This window comes from Ixodes scapularis, unplaced genomic scaffold (assembly GCF_016920785.2).
Source record: "Ixodes scapularis isolate PalLabHiFi unplaced genomic scaffold, ASM1692078v2 PGA_scaffold2__306_contigs__length_199485367, whole genome shotgun sequence".
NCBI classification, from domain to species: Eukaryota; Metazoa; Arthropoda; class Arachnida; order Ixodida; family Ixodidae; genus Ixodes; species Ixodes scapularis.
In genome coordinates, this window is record NW_024609857.1 from 126,616,602 (window position 1) to 126,634,270 (window position 17,669).

Below are 17,669 nucleotides of genomic sequence, written 5' to 3' on the forward strand. Positions count from 1 at the left end.
GGGACCTAATACAATTTTGCCCCAAGACGTTAGTTAGTCCCAGAGTACTCTTATTTGGCGTTTTTATGCATTTCCACTCACCCTAGACATGATTGCTAAAGTGTCAGTATTGAGCCAAAGATGCCAGTAGAAACCCAAGAACCAGTGCGGAAGCCTGAATCAAGCACTCACTCGTTTGATTATTTAGGCACAAAGTTGCTGCATCCAAATCGAAGAAAGTGAAGTGAAGCTTGTCACTGGCCTTTGTTGTGCAATTTAGGCCCATAGCTGCCACATGAGAGCACATCTACCAGCAGTGAAGCCTAACTTTCGCACTTGTTTTGGCTAAATCGGGCCAAGAGACCCTGACTTTGGCCTAAAAAAACTTAATCTACATTAACTTCTTCGGGCTTTTTAAGGCCCTAAATTTGCAGACAAAAATAAATTTTGACCCAAGAACTGTGCCACCTAGGCAAGTTTCTAATTGGAACTATGTGTCTATTTTCATTATTAAAAAGTTAATTAATGAATTTTAATTAATTAGCCGACTGATCGTTACGATTAGCCCCCTATAATATGTCCCCCTGGCCGTATAACTCAACCACACAAGAGGAATAAGTGTAACTTTCACGGCTCTTTTTAAGCAAATCTGTTACACTTAAAAAAACACCCTGTATATATATCTATATATATATATATATATATATATATATATATATATATATATATTCAGTCATTTATTTATTTATTTGTGCATATCGTGCGCAAAAAAAAAGATTTTTGCGCTTAGTTTTTTATTTAAAATTGTAATGAGAGTTTCTTAGTATCTTCAAACTTGCATCGTTTTGGGTCACTTTCGGGCTGAACGGCTTCTTTGGAAGTTCAAAAGCTGGACTTTATAGAGCTGTCCTACTCACTCGGTATTGACAGCAGGGCAGACTAGACGCAATATGTGTTTTAGGCCAATCGTGTCTCCAGTTAGGGTTACGTGACTACACTCTAGAAGCTGGTGATAAGGCAGAACACGGCACCTGTCAGAAGCCCGATGCCACACATAGCATTCACTACACTATCAACCTTGGGTGCAAGTGACAAATCCTCTCGTTGTGGTCATTCTTGGGATGCCCCAGAATCTAAGCCTTTTGTGTGTGCTCCCCCGTTTTGGCCTTCCCTTCTCTCTCTTTCTTCTTAAGCTGAAAGCGTGGTAGTAGGTGCGCACTTGCGGAACCAATCAGCCGTAGACTTTTTATAGCTTGAATCCTATCTCTTTGCGTCGGAAATGGCAGAAGCGAGGTCGCGTGGTGTGACGGATGACGCATTAGTCGTTGGCAATCTCCGAATGCCTGCTTGCGGACCTGGTTTGGAGTGTGGTGCCCTGCGTGATTGCTGTGGATTCTGCTTCTGTAGTAAATGGTATCTAGTTCGAAAAGTCCAACCCGTATATTGGAAAGAAGCGATTTCTTCAAAAAAAGCCCAAGAATTTTTGTGATGCGTTTAACTTTTGGTCCCAGAAATGACAGCTTGTGCTACATTGCGTTGAATCTTTACGGACACCTTCCTTCTCGTTTTTTGTGTTTGAGTGGTTGTTCTGCCGTGCCAGTGCCAACATGTATCTCGGAGTACACCTTTAAAGTCCGGTATCGCCTACGTAAGTGCCCTGCAACCGACTTCGTGACAATTCATCGTTTTTCTACAGGTACTGTTCCAGATTACCTCTAGAATTAGGCCGTGTTTAGCTCCATGCAACCGGGAGAATAATTTTCCCGAAATTGTGCCATTGGTCGTCTGAAATAATGTAAGAACTGCAGGTAGAACACTGAATTTTTTATTCTCTCTGCGTTTCGTGATAACACCTTCCACGGCCCCTTTTCGTGGATACAGGTTTTATGGGCACGTTTCGTCAACATTAACGTTTCACCGACGCTCGTTACGCGAATGTCGATAATCCTGCTTTCCCTGGGAACCAAGTTTATCAAAATGAGAAGTGGCGTAAAGCAGCTCATGTAAAAATTTTAAAAGTTGGTAGATGCTCAATATGCACTTGGTATTTTTCTTATACAGATGAGAAGTCACTTTTGGTATACAATTGTAGAATACAACAATATATATAAAGGTCGCCTTATTTCATTGGGACTTATCTGGCCTAATATGAGAGGCAGATATGTCTCTATTTGGCCAACCCAGATATAAATATATAAAAAATTGGGCATATCTGGCCATGCTGCCCTTATATAAACTTATATGCTTGATATGGCCAGATATTCCCAATTTTTATATAACCATACCTTGTTTTTTCTTTATGTAAGTCCAGATAACCATTTTTGTAAGGGGTACTTTTCTTCGAACGACATCGATGATCGAGAGCGAGGCCTTGCGTACGGCTATATAAAGTAACTACTTGAGCTCCTCCCGGACGACGTCGCGAATAATCTCGCGGATGCCCGGTTTTACGTTCCGTGAAAGCGAGTTCGTTGTTCAGTGCACAGACAAAGAGCATTCCGGTGTAGGGCATTGGAAATTCTAGGCCGCCGTTTTTGCTTTAGGTTTTAAGTTTCACAACCTCTGAATGTATCTTTAAAATATAAGGTTTTGTTGTTGTGTGTTAAACGGCGTTGGCATACCCAATTTTATATACGTATGTTTGGAATTTTTCAAGGCCTGCCAAGTGGCTTGGTCCTTACCGTTGATACCTGTAATCACCCTTTATACAAACATTGGGCGATTACTTAAACAGGCAGTAATAAACAGAAGGTGCGGCTCTCTTTCCCGAGAATTATTGATGATTTAAAATTAAATTTTCCTCGATTGGGAGTGTTCAATCGATGCATTCATTGTGAAAGAACAACTCACCTGAGAAGTTCGCCTCCCATGTGCCTTATTAAACCTTCAGCAATCAGGAGGTAGAGTCTTCGAGAAGCGTCGGATAGCTCGCTGTATCGCTCCTCAAACCAGTGTGGGATCTTTAAGCCGTACTCCTTCTGAACCAATAGAGCATCAAGTGCGTCCGGAATGATGGCAATGTTTTTAAGTAAACTAATTTCAAGCTTCCAAGCGGCTCTCACAAAAAACGACGCCACGCTGAGCAAGCCGCTAAATGGATTAAACAGCTTCCTTAGAATCTTCTTGACCTGAGGCTTGCAAATTAACCTGCAAAAAAAAAAAGAATTCGCAAGGCATGAGGCAAAGGTCTACATCATATAAAATAATATTGCAGTCTGTTTCAATCAACCAAACGCAGATTGTTTCCTTGCATGCTTCGCGTCTAACTGACAACCGAAATTATGTTTTCAACTTTTTTGTAGTAATCAAGCACTGCAAATATGGCTCTTTGTGACATTTTATTTTAGTCCCCTCCAGGTTACTTTTACATTCGTACTTAACACCAGGTCTAGCATAAAAGCACACCGATGCCTCTGCGTGTCAGAACGTAATCCACCAATTCTTTTCCCATAAATCATTGCTCCACTTCATGTCTCCATTGTTACTTCCAACTTCTCTACAGCCGAGACAGTTTTCTTTTTTTCTAAAATACGCACCCTGTTTGTTGTGTTCTTGTTGCTTTTTTTGTGATAATTGGATCCGAACGGACTGTGTCTTTGATCAGGAGTCTGAAGCACGCGGACCTCGGGTCGCATGCGGCCCGCGACTCACTGGGACATGTCTCGAAAGCATCCCGCGGCTACAAGCCCCCGTTCCCATGCCATGTGAGCGCTACAAATGAAATGAATAATAGTTTCATATCGTCGATTAATTTTCCGCTCGAAAAGAAGCTCTGCACAGATAACGTGTTTCCATATATTGCAATAATCTGGTTTTGTTTGGACTGTGTATTGCCTTGTGTAAATATTTACATCTCAGCACTTTCTCGTGTAAACTAACCGGAACGAGAATACCACTATATTAGGCTACAAGCGCTAGCGTTGCCCAAAGAGGCACCCCGGCTGCATGAACTCTCGCTCAGCAGAAGCCACTGCCGAAGCTATAGCTATGTCCTCGCGGACTTCTAACCGTCAGAAGATACCTTCAAGATGCGAGTATTTTGTCGTGTTTGTGCTAGAAAGATTTTCAGGAAAGTAAAAACTGCCGTATGAGCAGGTATTTGTTTCCATGACTGGTGAGCCTATGGAGCGGGTCAGCGATAATATGATTTATTTTGTTCTATCGAAAACTGCCCTACGTTGGCGTTTTAAATTTTATCAAATCAAGCGAGGGCCCAAAGTCGACGTATATTGGTAACAAAAATAAAATATATCATTTGCAAAACAGCGAGCTCACAAAAAGCAGAGAGCACGAAGTTCCTTTTCTAGAGACTCCCTGAGGTGTCGCTGGGAGAGTCAACTGCTTTCCAACATAAAACAACATTCATGCTAGTTTTTGTTTTTTCCCCAAAAAAATGCTAAACTATCCCCCCTCCCCTCTTCCGGCTTCCCACAAGCTTTCGGGGTGGGCTATCTGGCCATTACACTAGACTGAGTTTGAAATCCCTCAAGGTGAACAAGAACGACAAAGTTCCCAGGGATCGTGGGTTCGAGCCCCACCCCTGCCAGTTTCGATCTGGATGAGCATCGTACCGGCGTGCGGTAGTGTATCACTATTGCGCAAGGTTACTTGAGGTACAGGAATTCAATATTGGAACCTGCACAAAACCAAAACTCTGTCATCTTCTTTCTTTTTTTTTTTTTTTTTTTTTTTTTTTTTTGTGGAGCATTTTAGTTTTTTTGTTTGTTTTTTTCATTGTTAGTTTCAATATTTTGGGATAATCGAGACAATCAGGGCTCCTTTATTAAAATAACTCACTTTTGTATTTCGCCCACTTCAGTCAGTTGGGTTATGTAGCACAATAATTTGTACCCATATCATATTCCAATTCTGTGTAGTTTTGAAATATTAAATAAAAAAACGAAACAATTAATTATAGATTTTTCTGTCATTTTCCCCTTTCTGCCCAACATATTCATCATTATTTTACTGTTATTAAAATCATTTCTTCGTCATGATTTCATTCGTTTTTATACCTTAGCCATTCCAATAAAAAATCAAATGCGTTTAAAAATCTCTGTAATGCGAAATCAGAGCACAGCTCTTGAGGAATTTCGATTTTGCGACATACCGTGCTAAACAAATTGAGAAAGATATTTATCTATATGCACAAACATAGATCACTTTCCTCACATACTGGTCTGCACCCTCCTTCTCTTCTGTGTTCTCTTCCTCCTTCGTACCACCTCCTCCATATCCTCCCCCCCTCCTCCTCCTTATTCTCAATTCGTCCTCCTCCATACCCTCCCCACCCCCTTCGGCGTACCCTGTCCTCTGTACCCTTTCTCCCCTCTCTAACCTCCCCTACTCCATTTGCATATCCTCTCCTTCTCTGTACCCTCCCCTCCTCCTCCATACCCTCCCCTCCTCCCAACTTGACCACTAAATTTAGCAGAAAAATTAAGGCCACATGACCTCAGCACCATTTCAATTTCCCCGCTAAATATAGCGGAGAAATGACGTCATATAACTTTGTGCGACGTCACCTATAAATAAATCCAGTTTGTCCCCTATATTTAGCGGGAAATTGACGTCACATGACCTTGTAGCGGCAGCTAGCGGCAGCTAGCGGCAGCGATCCAGCGCTTGAACGGCGCCACGCTCACGGGACAGGCACGAGCTAAGGACACTAGGCGCCTGGACCACGAGCTGCACGGATCTGGAATTCAGCGAAGGGCCTCTCGATGAGCTAGTCAAAATGACAGTGTAAATATTGTAAATACATATGTAGAGTGTGGTTTACCGAGCCTCCGCTCCTGCATACCGGTGACGGTTGGGGGAGCTACCCCCAACTTCTTTGAACTAAATGCCTTTTTCCCCCTTCCCCGACGAGCTTCAAACGCGTGTGATCCCGTGAGCGGTGTTCGAGATTTCTAAATAAACTGCTCTATCTTTGTTTCTGCGCGTGTTGTCGTTTGATTCTCCTTGCAGTTGCGATCAGTGGATTCGGTTTTGCAAGCGGTCTGACCGCAATGAATTGTTTCAGCTGTTGGGGTGACGAAACGGCGCTCACAAAGTTCGACGACGTCGCGGAGCCTATACTTTTCCATTGTGTCGTCTGTTTCCGTAAACTCCAAGTCCGCTAGAGGCGCCACGGTCGCGTTCGCCGCAGCTCCCATGGGGTTTCGGTGGAGTTTCCAGCATTGGCGAAGCTGTATGGCATATGTCTTAACCTTTTTGTCAGAAATAGTATAATGTTTGAGGAAAAAAAAAACCTAGAGAGTGTCGCTACTGTCTTCAAAAATATCCAGAGATTGCCTTTTGGTTTTGTTTTCAAACCATGGAGTTAATATAATGTACGCTATAGCCAGCCGGCAACGGCCAGGCGGCGCCAGCAGGGTGAGAGCGCACGGTCATACCCTGTCTCGTTGTAACTTGGCAAAGGGTGAACGATAAGTCCCACATTGCGTGCCGAAAGCTTCGAAATGTGCGGCGTATACGAGCGCAACGCACACATATCGGAGCATGACGCAGCGAAAAGCCTGATACTTCTCCGGAGTTAAGGCGCGCTCCGGTGATACGTAGTAACGTTCCGATTGGCCCGCCAGGGCCGTAGCTTCCGCTCTACTGGCACGTAACGCGATCACGGCTTCCTGGGATACCCAGTATTTCTTGCTTCAGACACTAGGCTAAGCGGCGCCACCAGAGTGAAAGCTCACGTTTGAACACTGCAGCCGCCACTCCCAGGGGCACCCAATATTTCTTGCTTCAGTCGCTGGATGGCGCCATACCAAACAGCATTGCAGGTTGCCTATAGGTTCTACTGTCACTAGTTCGCTAGTGTCTATGCACCTTCGAGGATGCAAATTGAAGCAGACAGCAATCGTCCACTTTAGCGGCGCTCCTGTGCATACCTATAGGAAACAAGCTTGCATTCTGCCTCTTCGCAGGAAACTAGCATGGATCATTTTTGTAATTTATGTTGTAACAAATAGTATGGACCTTTATTATCATTGTAAAAGTTTAAATTTGTTCCCCAACAGGTGCTTAAAAACTAGCGACTATTCTAAGCGAAATAACAATAAAACAAATGTATAGTGTGTTCAAGGTTCGCCAGCATTCCGGTGACTTTCGTATATCGCTGATATGGGCGCGCCTGCATAGCGTCCTATAGTGCAGGCTCGACTTTAAATAAACTGTATTTACTTTTTGCTTTTTTACATGTGTGGGTGCATTGAACTCATTTTTATTTATTTGGAGTTGTGAGCAGTGAGTCATGCTTCCTTAATTGTGTTTAAAACATGTTTAAAACAATATTGTGGGGTGTTAGCAGCGAAACCTTGTCTGAACGTTTTGCATGTATCGGAAACATTGGCCCAACTTGTATATTGCCGCGCGCGCAGCTGGCCAAGTAGGCAGCGCGCGCGTGGACTAACGGTTATCGCGCCTGCCTCCCACGCGAAAAGCCAGGGTTTGATTCCTGGGAGCGACGTGCCTTTTGTTGATTCCTGCAATTTAGTATTCTGGAAAATTCGAGAATCATGTTGGGGGCTTGCTCCAGGCCCGTCGAACCTTCTATGCCGATTATCCCGGAAGCCCACGCGTGTACATAAGGGGCTTCGCGTGGGGAGCCAGAGTCAGTCTCGCCCACGTGCTCGATCCTGCGGTTTCGCCGACATCGACGCCCGCGACGCTCTACTGCTTTCTTCTGTTCCCTTTTTATTTTTGGGCACGAGTTCGCCCCATAAACGTTTAGTTTCCCCAGTTATTATCGCCTCATCACTTGTCATTCGTGACATTTTGGTGGAGGTGCTGGGTAGCGCATGCCCGTGCAGCGTTCCCCTCCAAGGGCCCGCAGTGCAAGTCCGATTCCCGGCTCAGTAAGAAGACCACTCAACGCGGAACCTGAAACTCGGACCAGCCGCCGCACCAAGGGAGAGGATCCTGAGTGCGGTTTGCTGCTGGACAAGCCCAAGCCGAGGAAGACGACGATGGCCAACCACTCACAAGCCCCCGCCGCTTCCCCCGTCATCTTCATGCCCGTCGCACCGCGGACGGCTGCCCCCTTGCGCGGTCAACTCTGCGAAGACGGCGAGTATTGGGTTGACCAGAACGAACGTGTCGCCCGCCACAATGGCTGGACCGACGAGCAGCGTCTGCAAAACGCGTATTTCTAGCACGAAAGGACTGCCCGGTATTGGTACGAAAATCACGAGCCTTCTTTGACATCGTGGGATGTTTTCAAGAGCCAGCTGAAGGCAACATTTCTCAACCAACACCGCCAAGAGAGAGCCAAATACCTACTTCAAACCCGAACCCAGGACCCCAACGAGAGCGTCACCGGCTTCGTGGAGGACGTTCTGCGCCTGAGCGCCCGCGCAGACCCTCAGGCTACGGAAGAAAAGAAGGTTCGAATCCTCATCCGGGACGTGAGAGACAACATCTTCGGCGGCCTTGTTCGTAGCCCTCCGACAACAGTCGAAGATTTTGTAACTGAGGCGACGAACATCGAGCGTGCCCTGCAAGCCCGAGCCAGCCACTGCCATCGACCACCCGGCCTTGCTGCCCTCGCGCCGTCTAGCTGCGACCTTGGCTCCAGTATCCCGGGCATCCGCGAGGTCATTCGAGACGTTGTCCGGGAGGAGCTCCGGAAGCTGCTGCCTGCTGCCAACCAACCGGTTTTGCCGTCGATAGCCGAAGTGGTGCGCGAAGAAGTTCAGCCGACAATTCAACCGGAGGCTCTTGCCAGCGTAGCTGCACCCGAGGAGCCCACCCTGACCTACGCCGCAGTGGCCCGACGGCCACCACCTCCTCCTCGAGCCTATGTTGCGCCGCCCCGAGGTCAATCTCCTGCGCCGCAGCACGACCGCCGCCGCAACGACCATGTTCAGTACGCCGCCCAAGAGCCCCGCGCAACTCGGAAGACCGACGTGTGGCGAACGCCCGACCGACGCCCTCTGTGTTACCACTGCGGGGAAGCTCATCATGTTTACCGCCGATGCCCATACCAACGATTCGGGCTGCGTGGATTTCACCCAAACGACCCGCGCTCCCAATATGGTGAACGCCCTCGGTAGATGGACGAGTACCTGCGACGACCTCAGTCCTCCGAACCTGCGTCCCTCCGAGAGTTCCGGTCGCCTTCGCCACGACGTCCAGCTTCGCCGATGCACCCACCCCAACGTGAAAGCCTGTCGCACGTAGCTCCACGGCGGGGAAACTAGGCGCGGCAACCCCTGGAGGTGGAATGGCCGAAGGCGACCGACGTAATGGCCTCCAAGAACGACGGAGCGCTACCACTCTCCCCACGCTACGCATCACAACTGCGGTCCTGCATCGGTGTCCAACAACCTAAACGTTGTTATCGACGGCCTCGGCGCATCGGCACTCGTGGACACCGGAGCAGACTACTCAGTCTTGAGTGGGAGGCTCTCCCGCCGCCTTCGAAAGGTCATGATGCCGTGGGACGGGCCCCAAATACGAACCGCCGGAGGGCATCTCATCACGCCAGTTGGGAGATGCACTGCTCGCGTCGAGATCCACGGTGAAACGTGCCCTGTGAAGTTCGTCGTTCTGCAAGACTGTTCGAGGGAAGTTATCCTCGGAATGGACTTTCTCTGCAAGTATGGCGCCGTCATCGACCTCGGGGCAAACCAGCTGACGCTGCGAAAGCCTGTTTTACCGCCGGTGGAAATCAACACGACGTCCACCGCGATCCGAGTTATCGCCGACCATGTGAACTTACCGCAGCGGTCGAGTGTTTTTGTCACCGTCATAACCGACGCAGCCATGCACGGTGAAGCACTTCTGAAAGGCAGAGTCCAACTGCTCCTTGAGAAAGGAATTGACGTCTCACGAGGCATAACGGATCTCCGGGAAGGACGTACAACTGTTCTTGTGACAAACTTTCGAGAGGAGCCGCAGCACCTCTCGAAACCACCGTAGGACACGTCGAGGAGCTTCAGGCGCCAGCCGTGGTCGCCGGAATCTCCGAGGAAGCCTCGTCGCCACAGCAGCTGAGCACGACACCGCCGCCGCTCGACATCAACCCCAAGCTCCCAGCTCCGAAGCGCCGGCAACTGGTTCATGCTCGCCGAATACAGTGACTCTTTTGCCACGACATCGAAAGTTCGCCAAACACCAATGGCGAAACACTGCATTATTACCGACGACGACGCACTCCCTGTCCACCAGTCACCGTATCGAGTCTCCTTAAAGGAAAGGAAAGTGTTTCAGGATCAAGTCCAGGAGATGCTCCACGACGACATCATTCAATCCTCAAAAAGTCCATGGGCGTCCCCAGTCGTCCTTGTAAAGAAGAAGGACGGAACCCTGCGGCTCTGCGGGGACTATCGTCGACTGAACGCTGTGACGAAGAAGGACGTTTATTCGCTAAGTCCCCCGCATCGACGATAGGTTAGACCGACTGCGCCACTCCCGATATTTTTCGTCAATAAACCTGAAGAGCGGTTACTGGCAGATTGAAGTCGACGAACGTGACCGGGAGGAAACTGCCTTCGTGACTCCCGACGGACTGTACGAATTCAAAGTGATGCCGTTCGGACTTTGTACAGCACCTGCCGCATTCGAGCGCGTCATGGACACCGTGCTGGCAGGTCTGAGATGGCAGAGCTGCCTCGTCTACCTGGACGATGTCGTGGTATTCTCACAAGATTTCAACGAACACCTCAGACGACTTCGAGCAGTGCTTCAAGCCATCAATACCGCCGGCCTATCATTCAAGCCAACAAAGTGTCGGTTCGCTTATGGGGAACTAAAGTTCCTTGGCCACGTCGTGAACAACAAAGGTGTTCTACCTGACCCCGAGAAGACCCGCGCCGTAGCTGCATTTACGCCGCCGGCTGACAAGAAGGCCGTGAGAAGATTTTTGGACTTTGTGCCTACTACAGGCGCTTTGTTTGAGACTTCGCCAAGCTGTCCGAATTGCTGACACTCCTCACAAAGGACGCTGTAAAGTTCGAGTGCACAGAAGAACACCAGAGGTCAATCGACGAGCTCAAACGAAGACTTCAGACGCCCCAATTCTTGGCCATTTCGACCAGTCTGCTGAAATCGAGATCCACACCGACGCCAGTAACACCGGTCCAGGTGCGGTACTAGTCCAAATGCAGGACGGCGCAGAGCGAGTCATCGCATACGCAAGTCGGACGCTGTCCAACGCGGAGAGGAACTATTCAACTACTGAAAAGGAGTGCCTCGCTGTCGTCTGGGCAATAACAAAGTTTCGCCCATATTTGTATGGAAGTCCTTTTTGCGTGGTCACAGACCACCACTCGCTGTGCTGGCTGGCGAATCTGAAGGACCCCTCCGGACGCCTTGCCCGGTGGAGCCTACGACTGCAGGAGTTCGACATGACCGTGGTGTAAAGTCCGGCCGGAAGCACATTGACACCGACTGCCTGTCAAGGGCCCCAGTCGAGGCCGCTCCTGCCTGCACCAAAGAGGACGACGATGAGTGCTTCCTCGGCGCTCGGGATGTCAGCGATATGGCAGCACTCCAACGAGACGACCCTGAGCTGCGAGCACTCATCGAGCACCTAGAGGGACAAGGAAGCGCCGTTCCCCGCGGTTTTGTACGAACACTGCCAACCTTCTCCCTCCGACGAGGTGTGCTCTACAAGAACTTGAGAGACAACAACACGGCGTGGCTGTTGGTGGTCCCTTCCAGTCTTCGAGAAGAAATTTTTCAAGCCTGCCACGATGACTCGACGGCGGGACACCTTGGCTACAGCAGAACTCTTGCCAGGATACGCGAAAAATACTACTGACCCAAGCTCGCGAAGACAGTGCACCACTACACCCGATCTTGCCACGACTGTCAACGACGAAACAAACCACTGACGAGACCGGCAGGACTTCTTCAGCCTACTGCGCCGCCATCTGCCCCGTTCCAGCAAATCGGAATGGACTTACTTGGGCCATTCCCACCACCGACGCAAGGGAACCGATGGATAATCGTCGCAATCGATTATCTCACACGGTACGCCGAGACAAAACCCCTTCCACCAGGAACGGCTGTTGAAGTCGCCAAGTTTTTCATCGAGTCCAGTGTCCTCCGGCACGGCGCCCCCGAAGTCTTGATCTCAGACCGTGGATCCTCGTTCATGGCTCAGCTGACACAGGAAGTCCTTCGTCCCAGCCACACCAGCCATCGTCGCACCACGGCGTACCACCCGCAGACCAACGGGCTGACGGAAAGACTCAACAAGACCAGCGCCGACATGATCTCCATCTACGTTGACGTAGAGCACAAGACATGAAACGAGGCGTTGCTGTACGTCACATTTGCCTACAACACGGCCCTGCAAGAGACCACCCGGGTGACGCCCATTCAGCTGGTGCATGGCAGGAAAGTAACGACCATGCTCGACGCGATACTACCCTACGAACCAGCTGACGATGGAAGCCCCGACGCCCAAGTTGTTGCTCAACGAGCCGAAGAAGTTCGCCAGCTCGCCCGACTCTGAATTGAAGATAAACAACGTGTCGATGCTACCCGGTACAACCTTCGTCGTCGGGACGTCTACTTCCAGCCCGGAGACCGGGTATGGTCTGCACACCGATTCGCCGCCGTGGTCTGAGCGAGAAACTCCTGAAACGGTATTTCGGACCCTACAAGGTACTTCGTCGACTTGGAGATCTGAACTACGAGGTGATGCCCGACGGAACAAGAACATCATCACGCCGCCCACCACGACCTGAAGTCGTCCACGTCGTGCGCCTGAAAACGTACTACGCTCGATAGGACTGTGGACCTTATGTGTTCCAATTGACTCTTTAGTTTGCTCTTCTTTTTATGTGCTTTGTTTTGTTCTGCCTCGCATCGGGACGATGATTTCTTGAAGGAGGGAGTAATGCCGCGCGCGCAGCTGTCCAGGAACGCAGCGCGCGCGTGTCCTAACGGTTATCGCGCCTGCCTCCCACGCGAAAAGCCAGGGTTCCATTCCTGGGAGCGACGTTCCTTTTGTTTATTCCTGCAATTTATATTTCGTTTCACTTTAGGCCCGAGCGCGGCCGATGTTATAAGCGGAAGGGCCAGTCAAACGGCGTAAAAAGCGCGACGACATGGCGTGTTTTTTTTCGCTTGATAGGACAAGCCGACGGACGAGCACGCACAGAGAGACGGCGAACAACGGCTGGTCCTCTTATGTGCGGAGAGCACGCCGTGACGTTGTGCCTTTTCGCTGTTTGATTGGCTTTTCTGCTCATAGCATCGGCCACGCTCGGACATGACGTGAAACGAAGCATAGTGCTCTTGAAAATTCGAGAATCATTTTGCTTGTTCCTGGCCCGAATGTTGTACGCGTCGAGCCTTCTATGCCGATTATTCCAGAAGCCCACGCGTGTACATAAGGGGCTTCGCGTGGCAAGCCAGAGTCAGTCTCGCCCACGTGCTCGATCCTGCGGTTTTGCCGACATCGACGCCCGCGACACTCCGCTGCTTTCTTCTGTTCCCTTTTTATTTTTGGGCACGAGTTCGCGCCATTAAACGTTTAGTTTCTTCAGTTATTATCGCCACATCACTTGTCATTCGTGACAATATTTTGCTTTCTGTTGTACTGAGTGCTAAAACTCCACCTTGTATATGCCCTTCTAGGCTAATCGTATTAATAAACAAACAAAGAAATGACAGGACTGCCACAGTTTATGAAAATGGCACGTTAGGCATCTTTGCAACCACTTAAAAAATATTAAAAACATTAAGAATGAAGTACGTCTATAAAAGGTGTCTTTCTATTATTTCTTCCTATGCCGGGCTCCCTTTATTGAGCACCTGATTTCTGCCTTCACCCTATTTTCACAGATTTTGAACCTGCGCGTGATGTTTTGAACACAAAACAAGCACCTTTACATATATACACGAAGAAAAAGATTAAACCAATACACATTCATTGCAAATTAAAATATATTACTAGCTCTTCACATTACTTTCATCAACTACATCCACAGAGAGTTACCAACCCTATACTACGCATTTCTTGCGTCTCTCTTGTTCTTTCAGATATCCTTCTTTCGCTTGGCACGTAAATTCCCCATGCAGATAAGCGCCGCACCGTGTTCGAGCCAAGAGTGCCCACAGTGCACACAAATGTAACTATGAAGTTGTTTTATTACTGTGTTTAATACCTTGAATTAAAAAAAAAAAAAATAACTGACCTATATTTTTATTTACGTTGTTGAGAGAAGTTTCGAGTTATTTACTACGCTATAAATATTCGCTTTTTTCCTATTATAATCAAGCTCAAAGTCAAGATGCAACCGCTTTGTCTGCTAGAAATTACCGGTGTATGATTTTCGACTGGTTGCTGTCCGTTTCAATTCTCAACAGCGCACTAGCGGCAGCTGAACCTCTATTAAGGTGGCGATGCTGGCGAGTTGCTTAATGTCGAAGAAACAGCACAGCAAACACAGACAAAAGTAGCAGAAGGAAACGGAACGAGCGCCTTCTCTGCGCTGAACCTTTAGCGCACATTAGAATGTCTCCATATTTCAAACGATAAGGAACATGGATGGCGGCGTTCGCGGCGTGCTCAACGAGCGTAGATTGTTTAGATCGTTCATTTATATGACTCTGTGCCGTTTTGCGTTCACCGGGGTCTCAACCGACCAAGTTTGCCGCGAATATCTGAGTACGCAACATCGCAAGTTCTGCGCGGGTGCTGGTTTTCGTAGCGGCACTGGCCTTAGCCTAGCGTACTACGTCAGCTATTTAGCTTGATCTTGAATGATTTATTCGTTTGCGCGTGTTGATGCTCAATAATGACGTTAGCCCCCGTAAAAGTGGCCGCACTGCTCTTTGAATTGTGAAACCGCCGTGATTGCGACCAGGCTTTCAATACCGAGAAGATACATACACAGATAAAACTTCGCGAGCCATTGGGCTGGAGACAATCGTGTGTTCACCTCGCATCAAGTTTGTCCAGGTATGTTCCCGTAATTTCCCTTTGAAAAGCAAGTAGCTCTTGAGCTTAGCAACGAATGCTCTGGGCCTGCCTAGGGGAATATTTTTAGGACGTGCTTTAATGGTGCGTCATGACGCTTACCCACCCTGCTGGCCGATGCCATGAGGAAACGAAAGAAGAACAGAGGAACTAAAAGAAAACTACATATTTAATTTTGTTTATTTTTTTTGTCCTCTCAGTTGCTTTTTAAAACAAGTGCGTTTGGCGGATATGGCTCGATTTATTTGTTTGCACCTGTTGACGCTGGATAAAAATGCCGGATCTAGTAAGAGCGGCCCCACTGTTTTGTGAATTGTGAGACCCCATAACTGCGACGACCATGGTTCGAGTTCTGAGAGGATGGATAAATGCTCAAATTTTTCAGCCATTTGGCCGGAAGCCATCGGTTGCTTGCCTACCATCAGCGTCAGGTTTGTCCAGGTATGTTCTTCTTTTAACAGTTAGCAGCCCCAACCTTGGTATTATGATTCCTTTTGGACGAGAGTGATTGGGGAGACCAGCCAACTGATATAGCATTTTAATAATTAGAAGGTAGGACGGGCTCACTATCGAGGCTCATTGTTTCGCCGGCTGTCCGTGTCGCCCTCGGGAGTCCAAGTTACAAACATTACCTAGTGGTGTGTGACAGGTGCTCCAATTATCCAGAGGTAGAGGACCTTCATGACGGAACTGCTAATGGTGTGATCACCAAACGTTCTGACATTGTTTCACGTCATGAAATACCATTAAATGTTTGCACAGACAGAGGTCCGCAGTCTTCTGCAAAAGAATTCGAATGCTTCTCTATGTGTTAATATTTTATTCATTACAGTCTTCAAGCCTTTGGTATCCCCGCTCCAATGGCCTAGCGGAGAAAGGCGTCCAAGTGGTCAAGCGGATAATCCGCAACGCACAATCAACAGAATGTGACTTTTCTGTTGGGCCTGCTCAGTTACCGTGTGGCTCCTCTGGAAGGCAGTCTGTGTCCGTCGAAGCTTTGGATGGGTCAAGGTATCCGAACCCTTGTTCCTGACTTTTCTTCGGGTCCAGCACCGCCTGTCCGAACGCACACCCAGAACCTCAAAAAGGGACGACATCTAGAGCCTCTGCAGCCAGGAGACACCGTTCGTATTCTAAACAACGGAAAGTGGTCCATGAAAGCAACAATGGGGCTGGATGTCGCTCCTAGTTCTTGCAGCGTCATCACAGAAGATGGCAGGACGTTCCGTCACAACCGGCAACATTTCCTGGACGTTGACGAGGATTGTGATTCAGGGACAACAGAAGAAAACGGCGGCTCGGAATCGAAAAATGAGGAGCAACCGGAGTCGCCTGGACCAGAATCTACAGATGAAGATACAGAGGACTATGAAGCACCGCAAACTCAGACACAGCAGGAGTCCTCATCATGTCGATCTGGCAGATGTAGACGGCTTCCAATGGAAGTTATGATATGTCGTCTAACAGATGCCGTAATTGTTTTTTTCCTCGTTTGTTTATGTTTTTGGTATTCTAACATTCTTCTCTAGTTCTAATTTTACATTTTCGTTTTCCATTTTTTATAACTTTAGAGAAAAGAGGATGTACTACGAGGATAGCTTTGTGGTGCTTAAATAAAAGACGACGACGAGGGGGTCGTTCCAATCTCATACTGGTGTCCCGTCCATCACCCGCAGTCGTTCATCACAGAACGATACAACCATGAGCTTTTCCCGCACTGTATTTCTTTCCGAACCAGTTTCCCTCACAAGTAAGGAAACTCGCGTTTTGAACGCAGTTGCTGAGTCCTCTGGCTGCCGATAAAGTTTGTGTCAACGCTGCGATGTTAAACTGATACAACCCAAACCAGGCCATTTCACGAAATTCAGGTCTCACCTTTGCTATTCCTCGAGCCATATAACCTTCGTCAACACCACGCGCCACTCAAGAGTGGTAAATCCTTCGCGAAACCAAAAAGCGCATTTAAGAGGGCAAATTCAAAGCAACCTACTTGGTTCATTGCACCGTAACCAGAAAATATCCCGAAGCGTGAAAGAAGGTTAACTACCTCCCCACCAAATGGCATGGTCAAGAAGAGCAGTGAGAAGTAGCTAGGCTAGGTAGCGCTGGTACCGCCCAATTCCTAGGCCACAAAAATAATTTTGCTTCCTGACGGAGCCATTGCGCTTCGAGCATGTTTATCATGCACACATGTACGTACATTTCGCAAACTCGATTACACGATGGCATCAGCTCACCATCATATACAATGCGCATATAAACAGATCATACAAACGTCAACATGAACATTGACTACCCCGATTAATAATGCCAAAGGCTGCGCTTCCACTTTTTATAGACGTGGTTTCAAAAATACGTATTTTCTCGGTGATTACCTCAGCAATAAATAATGACCCCAGTGTGTGGATCTTCCTTTCAGTAATGTTATTCCTCAGAAGGTTTTGCGATGAGCCAAGAGAAAGTCTCTTATTAAAAAGTGCACATCCATGCCGTAATTATTTCGATATCTGATATAATAACCCGCTCAACTGCGGTTCCCAGCAGCCACGTGTTCGCTTTCCCGCAAAGCACGTCGTAGAATGGCGCGAGGGACGCGTTTTTCTATCGAGTATTTCATTTTATTTTTGCGCTGCTCGTGTGCGGCCGCAATTGTCATCTTGAATTTACCTCTGCATAGGAGATAATCACTCAGCTAGAACCATGGCCGCGATTCGCGGCAGGTTTGTTCGCAGATAACTACGCTGTGGCG

At 48.3% G+C, this 17,669-nt stretch overlaps 1 protein-coding gene across 1 annotated transcript in view; it reads right to left on the reverse strand.

The window, feature by feature from the left end:
- The window catches only part of LOC120837043 (lysosomal acid phosphatase-like), a 43,751-nt gene that overhangs the window by 4,264 nt on the left and 21,818 nt on the right, over positions 1 to 17,669 (reverse strand). The window contains exon 3 of the mRNA XM_040206204.1: positions 2,830 to 3,126. Coding sequence (XP_040062138.1) covers positions 2,830 to 3,126 — 297 coding nt within the window. The remainder of the gene's footprint in view (positions 1 to 2,829; positions 3,127 to 17,669) is intronic.